The sequence below is a fragment of the Castor canadensis genome, chromosome 8 (genome assembly GCF_047511655.1).
Source record: "Castor canadensis chromosome 8, mCasCan1.hap1v2, whole genome shotgun sequence".
Lineage (NCBI taxonomy): Eukaryota > Metazoa > Chordata > Mammalia > Rodentia > Castoridae > Castor > Castor canadensis.
The window spans coordinates 13,030,628-13,053,889 of record NC_133393.1 but is presented as its reverse complement, the minus strand read 5'-3'; the positions used below and the strand labels follow the sequence as shown (position 1 = coordinate 13,053,889).

Below are 23,262 nucleotides of genomic sequence, written 5' to 3'. Positions count from 1 at the left end.
CTAAAGTTGGCAACGCATTGTCCCGTTGTGAAAGACATGTGATGTGTAGAGCAAAGGCTAGGATGACTGGGTCTGGGAGCGGCAGTTCAGGTGGTTAGGTTCCTCTGCTTTCTTCACGTTTCCCCCAGGGACGGCCTCCAGGGTGTGGAGGAGCCAGGTTTCGGGAGGGGTGGAGGAGTCAGAAAAAACACCATTTATATCCTATAAGCATGCCGGATGCCTAATCTCGGTGCGGTCATGTCCTGGCGTGCACAGATAAGGCAGCGAACGGGAACAAATGTGTGAATGGACCCACAGCAGACCGCGGCTTTTCCCCGCCCCCTCCCCGATTCCGGGCCATGACGTCAAGGAGGGCGGGCGGCGGCAGGTGCGGGGCTGCTGGGCATGCTCCTTTAAGGCGGAGGGATCCGGGGAGGGCGCCGGGATGTGCTTCGCCTTATAAAGGGCGGTCGGGGCCGCACACTAGCTCTCTTGAGTCACCTCCGCGCAGCCTAGTCGCTGAGTGCGAGTCGGACTCGGTCCGGGCCCACGCTGCTGTGTAGAGCTTGCAGCCCTTTCTTTTCAAGGTAAGGCCGCAGCCTCCGTCCGCAGGCCTCTCTCTCTGGAGGACTCTTTCTTTCGTGGGAAACATTGCTGGCGCCGCCAGACCGGGGCGGCCTTTGGGGCAATTAATCCTAATGCTTCCCGGGTGGCGGTGGAAGGCGCGGCTTGTGATCCTACTTTCCATTCTTCCTAGCGTCGCCCCGCGGCAGGGCTCACCCCAGGCGCCGGCTGGTCGCGGGCAAGGTGGGCCTCGGGGCGGGGACGGGGTGGTGGGCGGCCGCACGTGGTGGCCGCGCCAGTCTGGGACGCTGCCATATTTGCCTTCCACTTCCGGACGCGGCTACAGGGGGCGGGAAGGTGCGCGTTCGTGGTGACTCAGCATGGCCCGGCGTGGCCCGCCTGCCAGCCGCCCCACCGAGCGAATGCGTTTCGTGCGTCTTTAGGGCGCTTTGTTTGGGGGGGGTGTCCCATGGGGAGGGACGCTTCTGGTTTGCTCGGCCCACCGCGGTTCTTCCAGATCTTTCCCTGTGGAGGAGGAGCGGCGGGGAGGGGGCAGGCTCCGGGAGATTCAAGGCTCCCTCCCCCGCCCCTCCTGGAGAGCTGAGATTGTTCTGGAAGCTTCTGCAGCCTGACGCCCCGCCCCAGTGCCCGGATGCTGGGGAGAGGGAGGGTGCACGGTGGCGCCCCCTCCTCGTGTGGCCCTTGCCGACGCATGTCTGGCAGTGATGAGGGTCGGCAGGCTGCTTCGGCCACCATCTTAATGTGTTCTCAGTTTGCACGGCTTGCTGGAGCCTCGGCGGCCCTTTGTCGTGATGTGATTGCCCCGCTGCGCGCTCCAGCGTTTACTTGCCCAGCTGGATGGAGCAGTACACTAGCTCAGTGGCACCTACCTAAAAGCCAGTGCTGTTTTTGCAAAGCTCTGTCTTCCCCAAATTAAAAAGATTGGGCCCTAGTAATTGTCACATCTCAAAGGTACACAGGGGTTACCTGGTGTTGATGGTGCAGAAATTGAAGCAAGCTAACAGGTGATGCTGACTGTTGGTCACCATGTTATCAGATGTTTTCCCAACGGTCTGGTTGCATTTGGGTGAAGAACGCTTTAGGTTTCTTCCATTCTGAACTGGCTTCCCACTTTGTGTGTAAGCTTAAGGTCTTAAAAAGAGGTGGCGTTATCGGTCTCTTGGGAATGAGTAGTTCAGAGCAGTTTGAACTAGATGTCTGGATGAGGTTTTAATTGAAATTGAGATGAACATTGGGATTATTTAATAAGGGACCACCACCATCACGTTCCTTTGTAATCGCTGGTCATTTTATGTTCAGATGCCTGAGGAAGTGCACCATGGAGAGGAGGAGGTGGAGACTTTCGCCTTTCAGGCAGAAATTGCCCAACTCATGTCTCTCATCATCAATACATTCTATTCCAACAAGGAAATTTTCCTTCGGGAGTTGATCTCCAATGCTTCTGATGTGAGTGTTCTGCTCTTAATTGGGTTTTTAAGAGGGAGGAGTGGTGTAACATTTGGTGGGGGTTACTATGGAAGGGGATAAACCAGCAGCTGATCCTGAAAGATTTACCTTACTTTGCCAATCCTAAATTTGAAAGGTGAGGTCCTTGTGTCCTGGACAAGAGGGCTAACTGGTTATTTTTTTCTTTTTTGGTAGTACCGGGCTTTGAACTGGGACGTAATTGCTAGGCAGGCACTACCACTTCAGCCACTCTGCCAGCCTGTTTTTTGTGTTGGGTATTTTTGAGATGGTCTCTCAAACTACATGCCTGGAATGCCTTTGAGCCCAATCTTCCTGATCTCTACCTCTTGCGTAGCTAGGGTTACAGCCATGAGCCAATGGCTGGCTGTGTTGGGTATTTTTGAGATACTGGAGATAAGTGTCTTAACTTTCATTTTGCCCAGTCTGGCCTCCAACTTGATCTCTGCCTCCTGAGTAAGTAGCTGGGATTACAGGTGTGAGCCACTAGTGACAAGCTAAGACTATGGTATGATTCTTAAACCTTAAGGGAACAGTAAGAATTTTGGCTGTTTAATAGTGGAAACCAGGTTTTCTTTTGGATGAAGAGAAAGGCAGATATTTGTATTTATTGTTTTTTACAGGCCTTGGACAAGATTCGCTATGAGAGCCTGACAGATCCTTCCAAGTTGGACAGTGGTAAAGAGCTGAAAATTGACATCATCCCGAACCCTCAGGAACGCACTCTGACTTTGGTGGACACTGGCATTGGCATGACCAAGGCTGACCTCATAAATAACTTGGGAACCATTGCCAAGTCTGGTACAAAAGCATTTATGGAGGCTCTTCAGGTAGTGGAATTTCATATACGTATATACTATGCACATTCATCAGTGTTTCTGCTTGCTATTTTTTTTTCAGAACTTGAGTTTGACTTTAAAACACTTTTTGCAGGCTGGAGCAGACATCTCTATGATTGGGCAGTTTGGTGTTGGGTTTTATTCTGCTTACCTGGTGGCAGAGAAAGTGGTGGTGATCACAAAGCACAATGACGACGAACAGTATGCCTGGGAGTCTTCTGCTGGGGGATCCTTCACTGTGCGTGCTGACCATGGTGAGTTGGTGTTCCAACTTGAGGGGTAGAATTCTGGGGGAGGGCAGAGGTGGGCATGTTGTAGCGGTCTTGAGTATTTAGTCTCACATTTGTGATCACTTTTTTCTAGGTGAGCCCATTGGCCGAGGTACCAAAGTGATCCTCCACCTCAAAGAAGATCAGACAGAGTACTTAGAGGAGAGGCGGGTCAAAGAAGTGGTGAAGAAGCACTCGCAGTTCATTGGCTATCCCATCACCCTCTATGTGAGTGTGGGCTGATAACCTTGAATATGCTTTGTGTCTCCTGTTCTGGAGACTCAATGGCCTCTTAACTTTGCTTTTCTGGTGTTGAGTCCTCCAAAATTTACTCTGTTGAATTTGGCATCTTAGTTGGAAAAGGAACGGGAGAAGGAGATCAGTGATGATGAGGCAGAGGAAGAGAAAGGTGAGAAAGAGGAGGAAGATAAGGATGATGAGGAGAAGCCCAAGATTGAAGATGTGGGTTCAGATGAGGAAGATGACAGTGGTAAGGATAAGAAAAAGAAAACCAAGAAGATTAAGGAGAAATACATTGATCAAGAAGAACTGAACAAGACCAAGCCCATTTGGACCAGAAACCCTGATGATATTACTCAGGAAGAATATGGAGAATTCTACAAGAGCCTCACTAATGACTGGGAAGACCACTTGGCAGTTAAGGTAAGAATTCTTCCCTTGCATGTTGTCAAAACTAGAGAGAGGAGGTTAGAAGTGTATTGGGAGGTGGTAGGCACACAGAACTGCCCTAACTGGTTGGTAGCTGTGACCTGGAAGCTGCAGTGCCGTGTGGATTTGCTGGTTAGAATTGCTGCCACACTGAAGAAATCCCAACCTTCCCAGTGACTTCACTTTCTGATAAATCTCCATGATGCTATGGCAACCAGGGTTCTGATTGGAGGTACCTTTTGTTCACCCAAGGATTGTACACAGCTAGTTAGCATTCTAGATTTGTGGCATTAGGGTTTGTTTTGTGTGTGTGAGGCTGGGATTTGAACTCAGGGCTCCCTGCTTGCAAAGCCACACCTCCAGCATTTTGGTGGCATTTTCATGAACTACTTGCTCAGGCTGGCCTTGAACCTCCTGATCTCAGCTTCCCATGTAGTTGTGGTTACAGGTGTGAGCCATCAGCACCCAGCTAGGGCCCAGTTTCCTTAGGAGCTGCTTGTAGTACCCTACTGTCCCTAGAGCTTGGGGCGGATCGTTGTTCTGGTTACAGATGCTTTGGTGTTGGGATCAAGGCACTCTTGTCTGAAAGTGTACTGCTCACCTGTTTGGGGTTTCTTTCTTTCAGCACTTCTCTGTAGAAGGTCAGCTGGAATTCAGGGCATTGCTCTTCATTCCCCGACGGGCTCCCTTTGACCTTTTTGAGAACAAAAAGAAGAAGAACAATATCAAACTTTATGTCCGCCGTGTGTTTATCATGGATAGCTGTGATGAGTTGATACCAGAGTATCTGAGTGAGTGTCCTTGGTGTAATCCAGTTGGTCTTCGACATTCAACTGGGCGTGAAGTCTTACATGAATAATTAATGGTCCTTTAGCACAGCAAGTGATGGTTTGGGGGGAGGAAACAAAGAGCTGTTTTGTTTGCATGAGGGTGACCAGGCTCAGTGCTGGGGTACTGAGCTTTGGGTCCTGGTTGGTTGCAGACTTCATTCGTGGTGTGGTTGATTCTGAGGACTTGCCCCTGAACATCTCCAGAGAAATGCTCCAGCAGAGCAAAATCTTGAAAGTCATCCGCAAAAACATTGTGAAGAAGTGCCTTGAGCTCTTTTCTGAGCTGGCAGAAGACAAGGAGAACTACAAGAAGTTCTATGAGGCATTCTCTAAGAATCTAAAAGTAAGGAGAATGCTTACTCCCTTGACCGCTCCATGGTGGTGTATTTTCCCACTGGTAGAGTAAAAGGTGAAATGGTTTTTTTCTCTTCCCGCCCTTCAAGCTTGGAATTCATGAGGACTCCACCAATCGACGACGGCTTTCTGAGCTGCTGCGCTATCACACCTCTCAGTCTGGAGATGAGATGACTTCCTTGTCAGAGTATGTCTCTCGTATGAAGGAGACTCAGAAGTCTATCTACTACATCACAGGTGAGTTGGAGCTTAGTCTGATCAAAGCTGCCTTGGCTGGATGGCAGCAGGAAGTGGAGGGGACACCTCAGGGCACTTGGGAACTTGGCAGTAGAAGGTCTTTCAGTCGGAGTCATAGTTAATAACCCATCTTACAGGTGAGAGCAAAGAGCAAGTGGCCAACTCCGCCTTCGTAGAGCGGGTGCGGAAGCGTGGCTTTGAGGTGGTGTACATGACCGAGCCTATCGATGAGTACTGCGTGCAGCAGCTGAAGGAGTTTGATGGGAAGAGCCTGGTGTCTGTGACCAAGGAGGGCCTGGAGCTGCCTGAGGATGAGGAGGAGAAGAAGAAAATGGAAGAGAGCAAGGCTAAGTTTGAGAACCTCTGCAAGCTCATGAAAGAAATCTTGGATAAGAAGGTTGAGAAGGTGAGCTGTTTAGGAACTAGGATGTGTTTTGTTACCTATATCTTTTGGACCACTTACTTCAGTCAGGTTCCATGTTGCTGTACAGCTGGTCTCTGTTTAAAGCCTGTTTAACTTTTGTTCTTTCCATAGCCAGTTTTTGGTTTTTTGCACAGTACTAGGACTTGAACTTGGGGCCTCACACTTGTCAGGCAGGTGCTCTACCACTAGAGCCACTCTGCTGTCCCCCAGCCAGATTGAAGGCTATGGTTTCTGTAAAACTTGAGAAGTATATTTCATTAACTCTTGGTGAGAGTAAAAACTTGAAAATACCACTGAAGTGATCAGCCCATGTAATGTAGCTCTAAGGTGTTTTGTTGTGACAGTCTGAAGCCTTGGGCTCCAGAAACCCTTCTGCCTGTCTCTGCAGTAGTTGAGACTACAGATTTTGTCACCCTACCATGCTATGTATAAACCATTTGTGATTATCCACAGGTGACAATCTCCAATAGGCTTGTGTCTTCTCCCTGCTGCATTGTGACCAGCACCTATGGCTGGACAGCCAACATGGAGAGGATCATGAAGGCCCAGGCACTTAGAGACAACTCTACAATGGGCTACATGATGGCCAAAAAGCACCTGGAGATCAACCCCGATCACCCCATTGTGGAGACACTGAGGCAGAAGGCTGAGGCAGACAAGAACGACAAGGCTGTCAAAGACCTGGTGGTGCTCCTGTTTGAAACTGCACTGCTGTCCTCTGGCTTTTCCTTAGAGGACCCCCAGACCCACTCCAACCGCATCTACCGCATGATCAAGCTAGGCCTGGGTAAGCAAGCCCCTAGCCTTGTGAGCTGTGGGTGGCAACTTGTGGAACTGGCTTCTCGGGCGGACTTGATTTAATGCTGTTGCCTTTTTTCCATTTAGGCATTGATGAGGATGAGGTGACAGCTGAGGAACCCAGCACTGCTGTTCCTGATGAGATCCCCCCACTTGAGGGAGATGAGGACGCCTCTCGCATGGAAGAAGTAGATTAGGCGCCTTCCAATTCCCATTTGGAAACCTGTGTCCTCTGTATAGTGTCCCCATAACTCCATAACAGCCTTGAATGGTCCTGTCCTGCCTGGCTCCCTCTGCTGATGCCTAGTGTTTTTGTTTCTTCCTCCTGTCCTTGTGTGTAAGGCAGGAAAGAGGGGCCAAAGGTCTTGGCCCCTCTCTCATCTTGACAGCAGGGTTGGGTGTTGTGTAATGTGTTTTTATTTTGTTCTGAAATTAAAGTATGCAAAATAAAGAAGATGCAGTTTTATACAGTTCTGCTCTCCCTTGTAAAGTGGATGTTGCCATACTTCCCTTTGTCCCCTAGGTGCTGCTGTTGTACATTGCGATCTGTCATACAGCAAGTACAAGTGAAGCTTGCTAGGTCAAGGTCCATAGATACCCAGCTGACAAGTCACTCCCCTAAAGACCAACCAAATCACAACCAAGTCTTGCAGCACATTTAATAAAATAAAGCAAAAAGTGATGTTTCCAAAGTACCAAAGCCTGCAGTTGGCTCATAAAGCAGAGCTGTTGGGTGGGGCTGCCCCTTCCCTAGCACAGCACCATCCTCACTTGCCTCCTGGGGAAGCAGCATTTGGGACCTACAGTTGTGCTTCTCTCCCAGAGTAAGAAGTGCAGTGCCTGGGAGTTTGTGTAAGGGGACAAGCACAGGGGGAGGTGCTGGTGGCAGAGGCAACAGCTAGGCCGACACTAAAGGGAGCTTGATGGGGTAAGAGCCCTGTTAGGTACCTTGGCCCACTTGGCATCCTCCCTCCGTACTGTCACCGCTACCCTAGCCTCCTGGAGAGTGGGGAGAGGTTGTCTTTAAGGCAAAAGCGAAGGCTGCCTCCTGGGCTCCCACCCCCAGCTGCAGAGCTGGTCCTGATACTGAGAAAACCCATGTTCTGCCCTTGAGCCAGAGGTTCGGTAGGAGAAGCGTAGAACACTGGTGGTGAGGGACTTCGCTTCAGTCAGACCTTCTGTACAGGAGTCTCAATGGGCACAGCCTTCTTTCCCCGTTGTTTTAGACGGCCCCGGGCATAGACTCTGAGCAAGAGGGCAGCAAAGACCACAGCCACCCCCAGTCCCCCCACCACAGTGACAGTGTGTCCGTACAGGAGGCAGGAGAGGAGAATGGCAATGGCCTGGCGGAGTGTCATGATGATGGTGAAGACAGCAGCCCCAAACTGCCCGATGGTATAGAAGATGAAGAGCTGGCCACACGCGGAGCAGACAGAGAGCAGCAGGGCATGGGCAGCAAACTCACTATGTCGCCCCATGAAGCGGGTCCCCTCCAGGAGGGCCCCCTGCTCTAACAGCGAGCCAACTGTGAAGAGGCAGGAGAAGAAATTGACCCCAAACATCATCTGCACCGATGACATCTTATAGGCAAACAGGGCATCTTGCCAGTTTGAAGTGAAGCTGTCGAAAGCGATGTAGCCTGCCAGTAAGATGAGGCCTGAGAGAGTAGTGGCCGGGGAGCTGCGGGGCTCTGGTCCGCTGGACAGCAGAAACATGCTGACCCCAACTGAGATGAGGCCAGCTGTCAGGTACTCCCAGTGTTCATAGCTGCGCCGAGACACCAGTTTTCCCATCAGCATGACCGGAATCACCTTGGAGGCTTTGGCCAGCACCTGGGTGGGGAAGCTGACAAACTTGAGCGCTTCATATTGGCACCAGCTGCTAAGCACGTTGGACAGGCTGGCAAAGGAATACCGGTACATGGGTGCCCCGTGACGGGGCTGCTTGCAGAGGACACAGTAGAGGCCAGCCACGATCAGTGCCAGCACGCGATTCATTAGCACCAGGAACTGCGAATCTGTGAAGCGCTCACCTGGTGATGAAGCTGTGGCCCCATAGCTGCGGGTCATTACTCTTTCCTGTAGCACCCCCCAAGTCAGGTAAGACGCCTGGGTCAGGGAGGGTGGAGACAAAGAGACAATAAGCAAGACAAGGAAAATTTAGAAGCAGGTCTCAGCAACTTCCCTCTTCCTCAGGATGATTTCCAAGTAATTTAAAGGACAACGTGTAGTTTGGTTTCTCTGTAACACAAGTTTCCTCTTCCTCCCAAGTCTGGATTCATCTTGTAGGGAAATCAAGTGTGGTGAAAAACTCAGTAACACATGCTTAGGGCTGCCCATACCCTGACTGTCCCCAGCAGTATGGGCATGTTAGAGCTGGTTCCAGCCAAAGTACTTTCCTATCCATTTTCAATCAACTCCAGAAGGCAAGAATCCTTAGAGAGGACTGGACACCTGTCATAGTATGCAAGGTGGGCTACCAACTCCCAAATGCTGCATGGCCAGTACCTTAGCGCACACCTCACCACGGTACTGAACACTCTCCCTTCCACTTCTATCAGTGGGTTTACAGTGTATGAGACTCGTTAGTGTATGTGTTGGGGGTGGGGGGAGCACAGGAGAAAATGCAGAAGAGTGGATGAGACACCTCGGCAGTAGACACCCTGAAACAATAGTGCACTGCCACCTTTCAGTACCAGTATTAGAGAAAGGGGAGGAGGAAAAAGACCACATCTTCAAATACCTCCAGGAGGGTGGTGGTGTTTGTCCCTGGGAGGAGGGGGACAGGTCAGCAAACCCTTGGGATGGGCAGGATGAAAATCTAGGTTTCACCAGGTCCCTGTCCATCAGTATCCAGTTCAGGAAGAGAAGCACAGCCCGCTTACCTACCTGGAGCCCTGAGGCACAGAAGAGCAGCTTCAGGGCCTGCCAAGAAGGGGTTGTCTCTGCTGTCTCTGTCCGGGGAGCCAGGGGAACCTCATCAGAGGCTTTGGGCTCACTGCCAAACACACAGGCTTTCACCAAGGGGAAGCAGAGACCCCTGCCTGTAGAAGGCACACAAAGTCAAGCCCCAAACCACTTCCATAGCACCTCATCTTCCCCACAGCAGCTAGCCTAGCCTGCTGTCCCACCCCGGCCTCACGGCCTCCCTTCTACCCTCCTCCCTTTCCAAGTCACAGTTCGTCTTGAATGGCGGTCAACACTTGCAAACCGGACCTAGTCTACTTCCCCACCCTTTCTCCACGTACCTGTCTCCAGGTAGTTCTTCCGCCTGAAGTACTGCACCAGAAGGTAGCCAGGTACCATAAAACTGGCATAGCCAGCAGCATTCACCAAGAAGCGGAAGAACCACAGCTGGGTCCAGGACTCCCGAGGGGCTTCAGGAGTCTCCCCACCTGCCCCCAGAGAGGGGAGCGCGGCCAGCACCACCAGTGTCCACCACCTGCCGGACAGGGGACGCAACGATTAGGGCGCAGCTATAGTTCTTCAACCCCTCGGCCCTGCGGGGGAAACCGCACTGGAGAAGTGCCCAGTCTCCTCCCCGCCCCCTCTACTGCAGCCCAGCCGGACAAAGAGCCTCTCTCTCTTGGGGGGTTTGGCGCTGGCCAGACCCGCCCCTCCGCCACACAGGTCCCTTCTGTTCCCTCCAGCGCGCGCAGGCTACTCAGGCCAGAGGCGGCGCCCCCTCCCCCTCCCCTGAGCACCAGGGTCCCCAGCCCCTTCGCCATCCTCCCGAAGCCCCGCAAGAAGCACGAGGCCACGCCGTGTCCCCAGATCGCCGGCTCTGGGCAGTGCCGCGCGGGTTGGCGGGACAGCGGAGGGGACCCCACCTGCCCCCCGTGCCCAGGCGGTCACGTGGCCCGGGGGCACGGTCACGTGGGCCGACGCTACCCTAGCCCCCCACCTGGCGTCCATGGCCGGGCCGCGTGGGGCGGAGGGGGCCGGGGAATGCGAGTTCCCGGGCCGCGCGCTCCCTCCGCTCCCGCCGCCGCCTCCTCCCGCAGCCAGCGAGCGCTCCAGCGGCCAGCGGAAGTGCCGCGCTCTTCCCGCTCCCTCCCTCCGCCCCTGCCGCAATCACGCTCGCCCGCGCCGCCGCCGGGCCACAGCGCCCCCGCGCGGCCCGGAGGTAGACGCAGCTCGGTGCCCGGCGCCGGGCTTCCAGGGAGGCTAGCGGGGAACCCCCGGAGATGCCCTTCCCGGGCGCCGGTCCACGTCATCGCCTTCAGCCCTCGCAGCTATCCCGGACACAGTGGTGACCACTGCCACCTCGTGGACCAGGACACTGAGGCTCTGAGTCCCTAGCACTTCCCACTTAGGTTTTCGGACAGGATGATGTTTCCTTTTTTCACCGGGCCAACAGTTCTGTCCCCCTGTCCCCGTGACTTCCGAGGCTCTGCATGACCTGGCCCATCTTTCTCGCCCACTCATTCACCCCTTGTAGAGCCCTGCTCTCAGTTCCCCTAACTCACCGAAGGCCTTCCTCCCCCGAATGCTCCGCCCTATTCCTTGCTGATCCTATGTCCTGAATTAAGATGACACTTGTTAGAGGTATCCCTGGAGTATGGTGGTCCACCCATTTCATTGTCCTCCTTCCCCTAGTATTTTCCTTCACAGTACCCATTGCAACTTGTAATGACGTATCTGGATGTTTTATGATTTTAATGGCTGTCTTGCTGAGTAAACCAGAAGCTGTAAGGGTCAGAGACCATGTGGGCTTATCCCTCCAGGTTCTTCATGCCAGCATGATGCTGATGTGTGAAATGGGAGGAAAGTGTGGAGCTGCAGCTCTCCAGCCCAGCCTCCTCCAGATGGCAGCCTCCAGGGCCTGCACTTCTCTTCCCCCTGCTAACCCTTTATCCCTCAGCACTTCCAACAGAAAGGCTTATAAGGATCTATCCTACTTAGAAACAGGCCTGAGAACTTGTTGCCCCACTACACCACCCATCGAAGCCCAACCCTGCTCAGAGGCCAGTTTCCTTCTCTCTGCCTCTATCTCTGCCAAGGTCACAACCCTAGAAGGGAAACCATTTTTTAAGTCTTTGCCATTTTAGTGTCATGTTACTGAAATGTCCCTTCCCAAAGTTCAGGGCTTTGTGTATGAAGTCTTTAGACATCAGTGTTTAGGTGGGACCCCTCAAGGGCCCTGCTCCTGTATCAGTCCCTTCTCATTCAGAAGCGTCCATGTTTTCCTACTGCTTGGCAGTTTCAGGCTGATCCAACATGGGTAGAAACAAGAGAGCCCCTGCTGTTTTCAACAGAGGCAAACAGGCTTCCCCCAGGATACCTGGGGCTTTGAGGGGTCTTCCAAGAATCTCCGGCAATCCTCCTGGGAAGCTCTTCTGTTCAGACTGGCTCTGTCTTCCTTGCAACCCCTCCTCTCAGCTCAGGACTGTACTGGCCCCAGGCTCTGGCCTCACAATCCTAGGACATCAGAAGGGCACATTGCATGGGCCCAAACTGCAGCAGCTGTGGCTCCAGCTTCCAGATGGGAGGAGGTAGAGCCCCCACCTCAGAGCTCCAGACCCTGCCTGGCTTCAGTCAGTACACAGCAGTGGCTTCCCGGAGATCTTCAGATCATCAAAGGGCAAGAGAGTAAGGGGCTGAGAAGAGAATTGAGAAAAGCAAGATAGATCAGGGGCCAAGGGAAAACCCAGGATGGAGGAGAGGACTAGGGAAACCTTTCACGTCACTCCTTTCCCTTTCCAAGAACATCAGGGAACACATTTTCAGACTAATTCCCCAAACTGTGGTTAATGTGGGCACGGCAGAGACCTAAGGTCTTAGGCAAGCCTCATTCTCTAAAATAATGCAGGGGCTGGGCACTGGTGGCTCACATCTGTAATACTAGCTAACTGAGAGGCTAAGACCAGGAGGATTGAGTTGAGGCCAGCCTAGACAACTAGTTCATGACAACCCATCTCCAAAATAAGCAGAGCAAAATTGAATGGAGGTGTGGCTCAAGGGGTACAGTGCCTGCTTCCCAAGTGCAAAGCCCTGAGTTCAAACCTGGGCCCACAAAAAAAAAAAAATAAATAATAATTCAGAATATCTCAGCTAGGAGAGGGACATTAGAGATAATCCAGTTCATGGTCCTATTTTTTGTTGTTGTTGAGGCAGTGCAGGAAGCATACTCATAAAGCATTTTGAATGTTTTTTTACATTGATCATTTAAAAATAGGAAGGACTGGCCAGGCAGTGGTGGCTCACGCCTATAATCCTAGCTACTAAGGAGGCAGTGATCAGGAGGATTGTGGTTCGAAGCCAGCCTGAGCAAACAGTTTGTAAGACCCTATTTCAAAAAAGCCCAACACAAAAAAGGGCTGGTGGAGTGGCTCAAGGTGTAGGCCCTGAATTCGAATGCCAGTACCACAATAAATAAATAAATAAAAATAGGGAGGACTGTACAGAAAATCTGGGTTTCATTTCTCAAAACAATTCAAGACCTGGGGCTGAGGGCATCACTCAAATGGTACAGCACCTGCCTAGTAAATGCCAGGCCCTGAGTTCAAACCCCACAAAAAAAAAAAAAAAAGGGAAAAACCTTCCAAGACTGGAAACATGGAGCCTGCATTCCTGTGCTGCAGTACTTGCTGAAGCTAAGTGCAGACTCCAGCTCTGTGGTTTCTCTCAGGCTTCCTACCAGGTTGTCTTATACCTGGCCAGCTTCTCTGATTCACTTCAGCTGCAAAACCCCATAAGAGTCCATGTTTGGGCCCCAGTCCTGACCAACTAAGGAAACAGGCTCAGAGAGGGGCAAAGAGCAGCTCAAGGAGCCACACTTGGTAAGTGACATTCCAGGACTCTTAATTCCTTGGCTTCTAGCTGATGACAGTGCCTATCCTTGCTGTAGTGTGGGAGGCCCTGCAGAGCAGAATGGAGTTGAGCTTATGCCTCTTACATCCTCAGCCAGGTCCTGGGGTGTCTCATCTTCCACGTTCAGCAGCAGGGAATCAGCACCAGCCTCACACAGAGTGGATGAGATGCCTCTGAGGCCACGGCCGGCTGCCAGGTGTAGGGGTGTGCACCCATTGAGCATGCGGGCATCTACCCGGGCACCAGCCTGGAGAAGGAACTGCACCAGACTGCGCTCCTGGGTTTCCACAGCCAGGTGCAGGGCAGTCTTCCCACTGGTGCCCTCCTGAGAAGGAATAAGGATGTCAGCCATGGCTCCCAAGAGGCAGTGTGCTGGGCCTGGGCTCTGAGAAGGTGGTGAGTGCCACCACTTTTGATGTGGGCAGGTGACCTGGGGCAAGACCAGGTGGGGGGCAGGCAGTGGGCTGGGCAGTGCCCTGATTGGTGGCCTCACCTGCACGTCAATGTCAGCTCCATTCTGAAGCAGCAGTTCTATAAGTGGCTGGTTCCTCTGTAGGGTGGCAATGTGGAGACAGGCCAGACCTGGGGTGGGGTATTGTGGAAGCTGCTGATTGACATCCTTTGGCCCCCCTCTCTGAAGGGGCCTCCCTACCTCTCAGCCCCAAGGGACCCCTGCCCAACTCAATGCCTCTAATTACAGGACGATTAAGATGCAACCCCAAAATCCCCCTCGCAAGTCTGAAGGGAAAGGAACTCAAAGTTTCCACCTTTTCAGAGTCATGTTATTGAAACTTTCATGCTTCAGGGGTCAGGCTGCTAAGTGACAGCCCCAAACACACATCCCCAACCCGGACGCTAGGCCTCTGCCTGGCTTCAAGCCCAGTCTATGGATCTTCATGCCCCCACCCTCTCCCCAGGGGTCACTTTCTCTTGTGTTCTTGGGTGCTCCCCTGGCTTTCCCACCCCCCTTTTTCAACTGGATCTCCCTCCCACACCCAGTGTGTAATAGAGTTTTAGGTACAAATTTGTATCCTTCATCTCCTTCAATTCTCTGTTTAGGGTTCTGGACTCGATAAGGCCTTCTCTGAGCCCCCTGTTTAAAACCTACATCAACTCTCCCACCCCCCACATTCCCTCTGCTCTACCACAGCACTCACTTCCTTTTAACACACTATATAATTCACTTCGTATACTGATTGTCTGTCTCAGTCTTTCTCAGTTTTGTTCACAGATAGAAGCCCAGCTCCTATGATAATATCTGGCACACAGAAGGCCCTAAGTACATTTCTGCTGAATGAATTAACGAGTCCATCTAATCTCTATTAATTTTTTTTTTTTTTTTTGGTGGTGGTGGTTTCAACCCAGGGATTCATGCTTGCTACCCAAGCACTCTACTGCTTGAGCCACACTGCCAGCTCCTTTTTGGTGTGGGTTTTTTTGCGATAGGGTCCCTTGAACTATTTGGCCAGGCTGGCTTCAAACTACAATCCTCCAGCAGGAGGATCTCCTTCCTGAGTAGCTAGGGTGCCTAACCTAAATTAAGTATCTTAAGGATAAGACTGACATTTAGATTTCTGCTTGGTTGATTAAATTGTGAGTCAAATAATTTATTCATTCACTTGTTTATTCCTTCGTCTAGTGAAGATGTACTGAGTACCCATGTGCTTAGAGCTGGAGTAACATCAGTGAACAAACTAGGACCCTCCCTTGCCTGAGAGTGGGACCCTCCTCATCTCACAGGTCTTTGGGCTGCTCGTACCTTGCCAGTTTTGCAGCTGGAGATCCAGGGAATGAGATGGTTCTCTGCCTGGCTCTGGCTGCCCCTCTAGCAGGCAGCGAGCACAGGCCAGATGCTGGCGCTGACAAGCCACATGCAGTGCTGTGTCACCATGTCGGTCCTGTAGCACTCGGCTGGCCCCCTTCAACACCAGTGCCCGAACTGTACCTGGCTGGTCCAGATGAACAGCCAGATGGAGTGCTGTCTGTGGGCACAAACAGAGGGTCACAGGGTCACCACTGCGTGCTTCCACCTGAGAAGCTGCCAGGGTGGCACAGCAATCACTAGCTACCAGCATCTTCTTTGAAAGTAGCTTATAAAGGCCATAACCATGGTCTTCTAAGCCCTTCCTTCTATCACCCCCCCCACCAGGTTTTTGGGACTCTGACTCTGGAAGTAGGGTGAAGGAAGTAGTCCCCTGCTCTTCTTGTAGGTCCCCTCAAACCCTAGAAAAAGGACATGAGGGAAGATGCCTGTGTTATCCCCAGGAGTTGGGCTGCAGAGGCTGGGTTGGGGGAGGAAACACAGAGGTACCAGGTAGTCTCCCTGGCAGACCTCTCCTCTATGGCTCCATTCAGATGTCACCTCTTATACTAAGCCTTTCCTGCCTGCTCCACAAAGACACTGGAACTCCACTGCAGCTGGGGTATGAAACTTCATCACAACTTTTGTCATCATGGTGTATAATTAGGTAATGGCGAATCCCCTGGCCCAGGCTGTGATGCCTTGTGGGCAGAGGCTATGTCTTACTCATATATGATACTCATCTCTGTATCCTCAGCTTCTGGCCCTGTGTTTGGCAGATGGTTTCCTGAGTGAGCCTGAGGACCCTGACATGGCTCCTGGGGATGGCTGCCAGGGCACACACAGGCATCTGAGCATAACCTGCCCTCTCCACCCACCTGGTAAAGGTTGTTCTGAATGTCCAGGACCTCCTGGGGCAGCAAAGCCAGGCAACAGAGCAGCACTGCTGGGGCCTCATGAATCACCGCCAGATGGACCAGCCTGGGGAAAAAGGTTTGGGGTCAGGTCCCAGGCCAGAGAGGCTTGGGTTTGGAACCAATGCATTAACCTCAAAGTAGCTACCCACAGAGTAGGTATAGGAAGTGAGAGTTTAGGCCAGGAAATGATGGATGGTGCAGGAAGCTAGGATTCTGAGGGTGGGAGCTCCAAGTTCTCATCTCTGGCTCTGAGGAAGGCTTGGCTGGGCGGGCAATGTAGGCAGGGTGCTGACAGGACAAGGGCCTTCCTGTCCAGCCTGCCTACACCCCACTCCCCTCTGCCCCCAGGGCCCTGCCAGACCAGTGGTAGCTCAAAGCCAAACTGAAAGCTGCTGGAGGAACGCAGAGGGGGTTTCCAGGCTGAGCTCCCCACCTCCCCACAACAGGGAGGATGGGAGGAGGCAGATGTGGGGTTCCCCCAGCAACTCAATGTCACACATTCCAGGGAGGGAAACAAGCTCTTGGAATGGGGGAAAGAGACAGTGCAGGATCCTGTCTTACTGCCCTTCCAGTAAGAGGGCCACTCCTCGGATGGCACCTATCGGAGATCCTGTCTTGTTTGTACCTTCAAGGGAAGGCTGGTGGAGTGCAGAAAATGTATGTTTGATGGGGGACAAGAGTCTTAACCTAGGGGCAAGGGGGGCAGCTGGGAGGGGAAGTTCCAGCCTTGGGGATTCCCCACATCAGGTGGGGAAAACGAAAGCCAGAGCTGGAGGTCTAGGCCTGGACAGCTGCCTTGGGGCATTAATGATGGGGCAGCTTGGCTAAAAGGCCTGTCTGGGCTGGGGAGGGGGCTGCTCAGGCAAGAGGGGGGCAGACTTTGGCCGCAGGCAGCAAGAGAGGCCCAGGAGAGAGTGACGAGGGAGGGAGGAACTGCTCTGGAAATCCCCTCGGCCAGGGCCTGCTCTCTGGGTCACATTCCTGCAGCCACCTCCCTCTCTCCCTTAGTCTCCCCTCCTCCCACTTCCTCTTCCACTTCCACACCTCCCACAGCCCAGCCACCTCCAAGGGACAAAAGTGACCCCCTCCTCTTGGGGATGGCTGGGGACTCCTGACACTTTTTTCACACACACACACACACAGAGCACCTGTCTCTAACTAGAGATGGTAAAGCTGGGATTGAGAGGCTAACAAAAGAGAGCACGGTCAGAAATCCCCACTCCCTGGACCAAAGGTCAGTCATAGAGATCTTGCATGGAGTTCTCAAAATGTTGGGGTTCTGGGCCTGGGGGCTGTGATCCAGGCACAGAGTACAAAAGACCTAGGGTCTCTCCTCTCCCACTTACTGAGCCCAGAGGGTATCTTTGCCCATTGAGGATTAGGACGCCTGCATTGCCAAAAAGCAACCCCTGCATCCCCTACCCCTATTCACTCCAGCATCTCTGATCTGCAATCCCAGTTCCTCCAATTCTCACCCTGAGAATTCTGCCTCTGCCAGTACTTTCTTCTTCCTGGGGGCCAAGTTCTCAACTGGCCAGCCCATCACACACAATCACCTATTTCAGTGTCCCTTGACCCAGTCCCCACCAAACTCCACCTGAGTCTGGGGAATGGAAGGACAAAATGAAGCAGGACAGTGAGGATGACTTAGGGGATTCTGGAGGTGTTGGGGAGGTGGCTCCAACCCTCACTTCCCCTTTCTCAACAGAGGAGGAAGTGTTAGGGGCAGCCAGCCGCCTATCTGTCTGTCTGTCTGTTGGGCCAAGAGTGCCCCAGACTAGTCACTCCTCTTCTCTTCTCCTTGGCAGCATCCAGGCACCCTGGCAGCAGCTCCAACCTCAAGCTTGGCCTGGAATGGCAACTTGTAACCTGGTGCCTCTTGTTCCTTGAGATTGCATTCTGAGGACAGGAGCTGGGAATCCCAGATACTAAGCCAAAAAGGATGTCCCTTCCCCCAGCAGGGAAAACAAAATAAAAAAAAAAAAAACATTGGTCAGGGGAATTTTGTCTTCCCAAGGGTGAATTATTGGAGATTTCCAAGATGCTGGCAGGGGTTTCAGGTGCCTGGGTAAGGGGTCCTGCTAGCTCTGCCAACTCCTAAAAGGGAGGACAGAGAAAGATATGCCAGGTCCTCTGGTCTGGGCCTGGGGAGAGCTCAAAAGTGGGCCGAGAGTTGAGTCTGGAGTTTGGGAGAGAAAGGGCTGTCCCATCTAGGGCCGGTGCTTTGAGGAATTGTGTTGGTGGTGGTGGTGTGGAGGGTGCCTGGCCAGCTGTAGGTCCTAGGGAGGCCCAGACTTAGCATCCCCCTCAGCCTAGCCACCTTACTCACGTGTCTCCGTCCTCAGAGATGTAAGTGAGTGCTTCCAGCTGCTGAGGGCTCAGCGCCCCCGCGGGGGCCAGCGGCGAGTCTGGGGTCGGGTCTTCAGCCTCGGGGACCCCCAACAAGGGCAAAGGCTCGGTGAGCGAGGAGGAGCCATAGGTGGAGTCAGCCCGCTCCCCATCCGCGTCTTCCTTCCCCCGTGGCTCCTTGTCGGTCCCAGGAGGATTGGTCCAGGGCTGTGTGTCGCGGCCGTCCGAGGGCCTCGAGGCTGGGGCCGGGGTGGGCTCGGGTAGGGAGCGCAGAGAACGCAGAGACTCTATGCCGGAGTCACACTGGCTCTCGTCAGCCTCGTCCGGCCCCTTCCGCGCCTCCGACATGCCCGCGGCGCCAGCCCGAGGGCCGGGTTCGAGCAGGATCTGGCTCCGGGCGACGCCGCGCGCCTTTCCGGGTTGTGGATCCGCCTAGCAGAGCGGGGCGTTCGGCCCGAAGCGGCCTCCTTACCGGGCTGTATGGCGCGAGGGGTGGATGCGAAGCGCGACGAGGTCCGGAGCGCCGGCTGGGGCCACCGCAGCGGTTACTCTGGGCAGCTGTGCAACCCAACCGGCCCTCTCCCTAGCTCCGCCCCTCAGGCTCACGGGGAAGCCCCCCCTCCGCGCGCGGCTGGCCCCGCCCCCGCCCCGCCCCCGACGGGCGCTTCCGGACTGAGGCCCCGCCCCTCCGGAATCCCCCTTACCGCTCTTTGCGTAGGCTCGGAGTCTATGGTTACCCGTCCTGACTCACTCCTTCTTGATTACCTCATCCATCCATCCATCCATCCATCCACCCATTCACCCACCCACTCATTCATTTATTCATTCATTCACTCACTCTTTTCCCCTTCCTCCTTCATTCCATTCATTCATTCCTTTTTCATTTCTTCATTTGTTTTAAAGGTACACTTATTAAATTTCTGCACAAGTCGAGCGTCTTGTGGGGGAAAGCACGTAGATGGTGGAATAAGGACGCACTGCTTTTTACCTCCTGCCTATTTCTCTCACCTTTTCTTGCCTTTCTGTCTTTATCAGTGCCCAGGAGTATGGGTAGGAAAGGGGACACCTCTTCCCTGGGGTCCTTCATAGAGAGACTCCTGTGTCAGTTTTCTGGATCACAGAATTAAGCATGAGGATGTGTTTTTGGAAAGTGGTTTTTCTCAGGCAGACTGGTGTCTAATAGCAGCAGTCATAGGGTTTTGTCTTCCTCACAGGGTGATTACAGCATCTGGCTACCACCAGTGGTCAGGGAAGTTTAGTTCCTCATGGTGGGGCCAGGATGGGGAGGCCCCAGACTGTTGAAGTCTCCACCCTAGCCAAGAAACATCTTCCTTTCCCTGTCCCTGTTTTCTCTGGGCCTAATGAGGTTTGGGAGAGCACCACCCACAGTTGAGCTCAGAACCAGTGTTTCATGATTTGCACCTTCTTTGTCCTTCCCCTAGACGCCACATCTATCTAGAGCCAGCAATGCCCTTCAAGGGTTGTGCCAAAGGAAACAGCTTACAGCTGGGCGCTAGTGGTTCACATCTGTAATCCTAGCTACTTGGGAAGCTGAGATTGGGAAGGATCTTGGTTTGACGCCAGCCTGGGTAAATAGTTCATAAGCCCCCATCTCCAAAATGACCAGAGCAAAATGGACTGGAGGTGTGGCTCGAATGGCTCAAGTGGTAGAGCCCCAGATTCACCAGGAAAAAAAAAGGAAACAGCTGTCTTTTCATCTCTGGCATTGGGCAAAGAAGCTGGGATGAGTGTAGATAGCTACTAACCAGCCCCCTACTACCCTTTTCCCTGGAACCTCATTTTATTCATTCAACAGTTCACTCACTGATAACCATGTATGGGAGTTCTGCTATGTGCCTGACATTGTTCTCTCCGCTGGGAGTAAAACCAATAATCACAAAAATAATCAACAACCCCACCACCACCAGCATCAACAAAAACAATCCTAAGGTTCCAGCCTTCTACACATTTCCCGGCAATTACAACTCAGAAGGGTTGTGCTGACAGGAATGGGAACAGGGTATCGTGGGGGCATACAATAGGGCCAACTACTTAGTAGGCCAAGGGGCAGGGAAAGTTCTATTTGAGCTGGGAATAGAAGGAGAAGGAGGGGAGGAAGAGCCTAGATTCACCAGCCTCTCCATACACTGGAGGACCAGAGTGGGAAGGATGTGTTGAGCAAGAGGGAGTGAGGGTCCAGGAGGGGAAAGCCCAAGGAAATTGAAGCATCTCCTTCCCTTGGGGTGCTGGAGGTGTAGCTCAGTAGGCGAGTGGTTGTTTAGCAAGTGCAAGACCCTGGGTTTGATCCCCAGCACTTCAAACAACCCACCAATGAAAAAAATCTCACTTCTTCCCTAGGAGTCAGTGGAATCTCAGAGGTTCTTAACCTCCTTCCTTGTGTGCACTTCTTTCTTTATCAAAATCTGTAGCAAAAGTATAAACTCCAGACCCAGATCAGCCACGTTGAAAATGTGGCACCATCACTTGTTTTAATAGTGAGAAGTGGAGGCCCAGATAGGGAAGTTGACTTGCTCAAGCCCAACAGCCAGAGAGTGCAGAGCTGGGCTCTCCTGACCTAATCCAAGTCTTATTTTTTTCCTTTTTTTTTTCAGACTGGGGTTTGAACTGGGCTGCACCTTTAGCCACCCCACAAGCCCCCTTTTTTGTGTGTGAAAGGTTTTTCGAGATAGAGTCTCGAGCACTATTTGCCCCGGCTGGCTTCGAACCGTGATCCTCCTGATCTGTGTCTCCTGAGTAGCTAGGAATACAGGTGTGAGCCACTGGCACTCGGCTCTAATCCAAGTCATTACAAGTTTTTTCAGTGAAACCTTTCCCTTATCCATTATTAAACCACATAGTTGGTGGTGCTAGGACCCTGCAAAGACACAGAATTCAGGAGGGTGCAGAAACCATCCTTCCAATTTGCAGGGACCTGAATGTAAGGGGAATCCCACCCCACCTCAACCCAGCCAGGTGTCTGGCCCTGAGACCTAACAGGTGTGTGGCAGCCTGGTTTTTGGCCACATGAGGTCAGCATTGAGTCAGCCACTGCCCCAGCACCAAACCGTGCCCTGACAGGAAGCCCTCTGGTCACTCCAGGAATGGGGAGAGGGGCCCTGGCAGTGTTATCTGGAAGGATGATGGGGGATTTTGCAGCATGGTTAGGCTCTGACTTTGCCCCTCCCAATCTTCTCCCAGGGTGGACACTTTGGGTCCTTCTCTCCCTCTACTGGTGTTCTCTGGTTCCCTTTTGTTTTCCTTCTCCCCACCTTCGCCCACCCCAGCAAGGCTCTTCTTTGGGAAATAGGCCCAGTTTCCATGGTGACCAGCTGGTCAGCTGGCTCTTCATACAGCCCCCTTCCTTCACTCCCCTTTGCCTGGAGCCTCCAGGAAAGAATACTGTGTGTGAATGGATTAGGTGGTGATGGTCTTTTGTCTCTTGGGAACTCTGCTGGCCAAAAGGAGTTGGGTTGTCCCTCTTCCAAAGTCCCCCAGGTGGAGACAGTGGGTGGGTGTCAGGAGGAAGGTTATAACTAACTAAATAGGGAATGTGATAAGCTCATGTAAGTTGGGAGAGGCCGGCATCAGGACCTGTGTTGTATGTCTGTCCACAGAGAGGACTGAACTTAGTGGAATGGGCTGAAACCAGAATGAGGAGCTGGACTTGGCTCTGAGGCCAACTTTCCAAAAAAAAACATGGGTGGGAGACACTGGAAAAGCTATCAGGAGAGGGTCTTCCTCTGCCATGGGAGTGAGTCCGAAAGGTGGCTCCTCAGGACCATACTTCTCTGCTTGGCCAGGGAGAATGGACTCACTGACCTGGAGAGCATCACACAGGCTGGGAAGTTCTGAAGCAGTAGGTGACCTCACTTAGAAAGGGAGGAGTAGGAAAATGGAGTGACAGGAGTGGTGGCCCTCCTGCTCTAGATGAGGTGTGGCATCTCAGTGTGCTTGCATTCCATCTCTTGAGAGCAGACCCCCAGGCTTTGCCTCAAGGTGACTTCCTACCCTTAATGGCCCACATGACCATTTGAACTCAAAACTCTGGTTTTAAACTCAGAGCTTTGAGCTTGCTAGGCAGGCACTTTTCTGCTTGATCCATGCCTCCAGCCCTCTTGCTCTGGTTATTTTTGAGACACAGTTTTTTTTTTTTTTTGGACCATGAGCCTCCTATTTTAGCCCTCTAGCAGTACCTGAGATTTCCTGTTGAGATGGGGTCTCACCAACTTTTTTTTTTTTTTGTACAAGCTGGCCTGGAACTGCAATCCTTCCCATCTCAGCTTCCCAACTAGCTTGGGATGAAGGCGCATTTCGTCCAACTATAGCTGAGATGGAGTCTCGCTAACTTTTTACCCCTGGCTGGCCTTGAATTGTGAGCATCCAAGTCTCAGCCTCCCAAATACAGGTGTGGGTCACTGGTACCTGGGTCTCTGTGGACTTCTGAATGAGAAAGATCTGAATTCTAGGACTAGTTCTGTGAGTGTTAGCAGGTGATCCAAGTAAGTCATTCACCCTCCCTCTGCCTTGGTTCCCTGGGTAAATAAGAAGTTACTACATGTCAGAGACTCTAATGACACACACTAGGATTCCACAGTCACTGTGCACACACACATTGATCATGCATGGCCTTTATCACATCCTATAACAATTGGTTTACAAATCCTACCATTTCCTTTCGACTATGCTTTTTTTTTTTTTTTTTTTTTTTTTTTGCTGTTCTGGGGTTTGAACTCAAGCAGGTGCTCCACCACTTAAGCCACTCCATCAGCCCTGTTTTGTGTTGGGCATTTTCAAGATAGGGTCTTGGGAATTATTTGTCCGGGGCTGGCTTTGAACTGATTCTCCTGATCTCTGCATCCTGAGGAGCTAGGATTCTAGGATTACAGATGTGAGCCACGGCACCTGGCTTCAGCCTATGGTCTTGAGGGTAGGGCA

General features: G+C 52.5%; 3 protein-coding genes and 1 long non-coding RNA gene across 4 annotated transcripts; 1 reads left to right on the top strand and 3 right to left on the bottom strand.

The window, feature by feature from the left end:
* The first annotated feature begins 410 nt into the window (after positions 1-410).
* Hsp90ab1 (heat shock protein 90 alpha family class B member 1) lies at positions 411-6,918 on the top strand. The gene is made up of 12 exons (XM_020157161.2): positions 411-566; positions 1,864-2,010; positions 2,652-2,858; positions 2,962-3,121; positions 3,231-3,364; positions 3,491-3,799; positions 4,431-4,596; positions 4,788-4,978; positions 5,079-5,226; positions 5,364-5,632; positions 6,104-6,437; positions 6,536-6,918. Exons 2-12 carry the CDS (start codon positions 1,864-1,866, stop codon positions 6,643-6,645), a joined length of 2,175 nt encoding a protein of 724 aa, XP_020012750.1. The 5' UTR covers positions 411-566; the 3' UTR covers positions 6,646-6,918.
* Positions 1,862-4,497, bottom strand: LOC141425626 (uncharacterized). Its single transcript, XR_012450631.1, has 2 exons — positions 4,407-4,497; positions 1,862-3,154 (listed from the first exon to the last, which is right to left on the bottom strand). It is a non-coding gene; the product is annotated as an uncharacterized lncRNA (long non-coding RNA).
* Positions 6,919-7,093: 175 nt separating the features above from the next.
* On the bottom strand, positions 7,094-10,482 carry Slc35b2 (solute carrier family 35 member B2). The gene is made up of 4 exons (XM_020157163.2): positions 10,352-10,482; positions 9,696-9,889; positions 9,337-9,491; positions 7,094-8,556 (listed from the first exon to the last, which is right to left on the bottom strand). Exons 1-4 carry the CDS (start codon positions 10,360-10,362, stop codon positions 7,618-7,620), a joined length of 1,299 nt encoding a protein of 432 aa, XP_020012752.2. The 5' UTR covers positions 10,363-10,482; the 3' UTR covers positions 7,094-7,617.
* A 605-nt stretch (positions 10,483-11,087) lies between these two features.
* On the bottom strand, positions 11,088-18,915 carry Nfkbie (NFKB inhibitor epsilon). Its single transcript, XM_020157075.2, has 6 exons — positions 18,308-18,915; positions 15,940-16,042; positions 15,020-15,242; positions 13,754-13,842; positions 13,346-13,585; positions 11,088-12,047 (listed from the first exon to the last, which is right to left on the bottom strand). Exons 1-6 carry the CDS (start codon positions 18,673-18,675, stop codon positions 11,982-11,984), a joined length of 1,089 nt encoding a protein of 362 aa, XP_020012664.1. The 5' UTR covers positions 18,676-18,915; the 3' UTR covers positions 11,088-11,981.
* Positions 18,916-23,262: the final 4,347 nt, after the last annotated feature.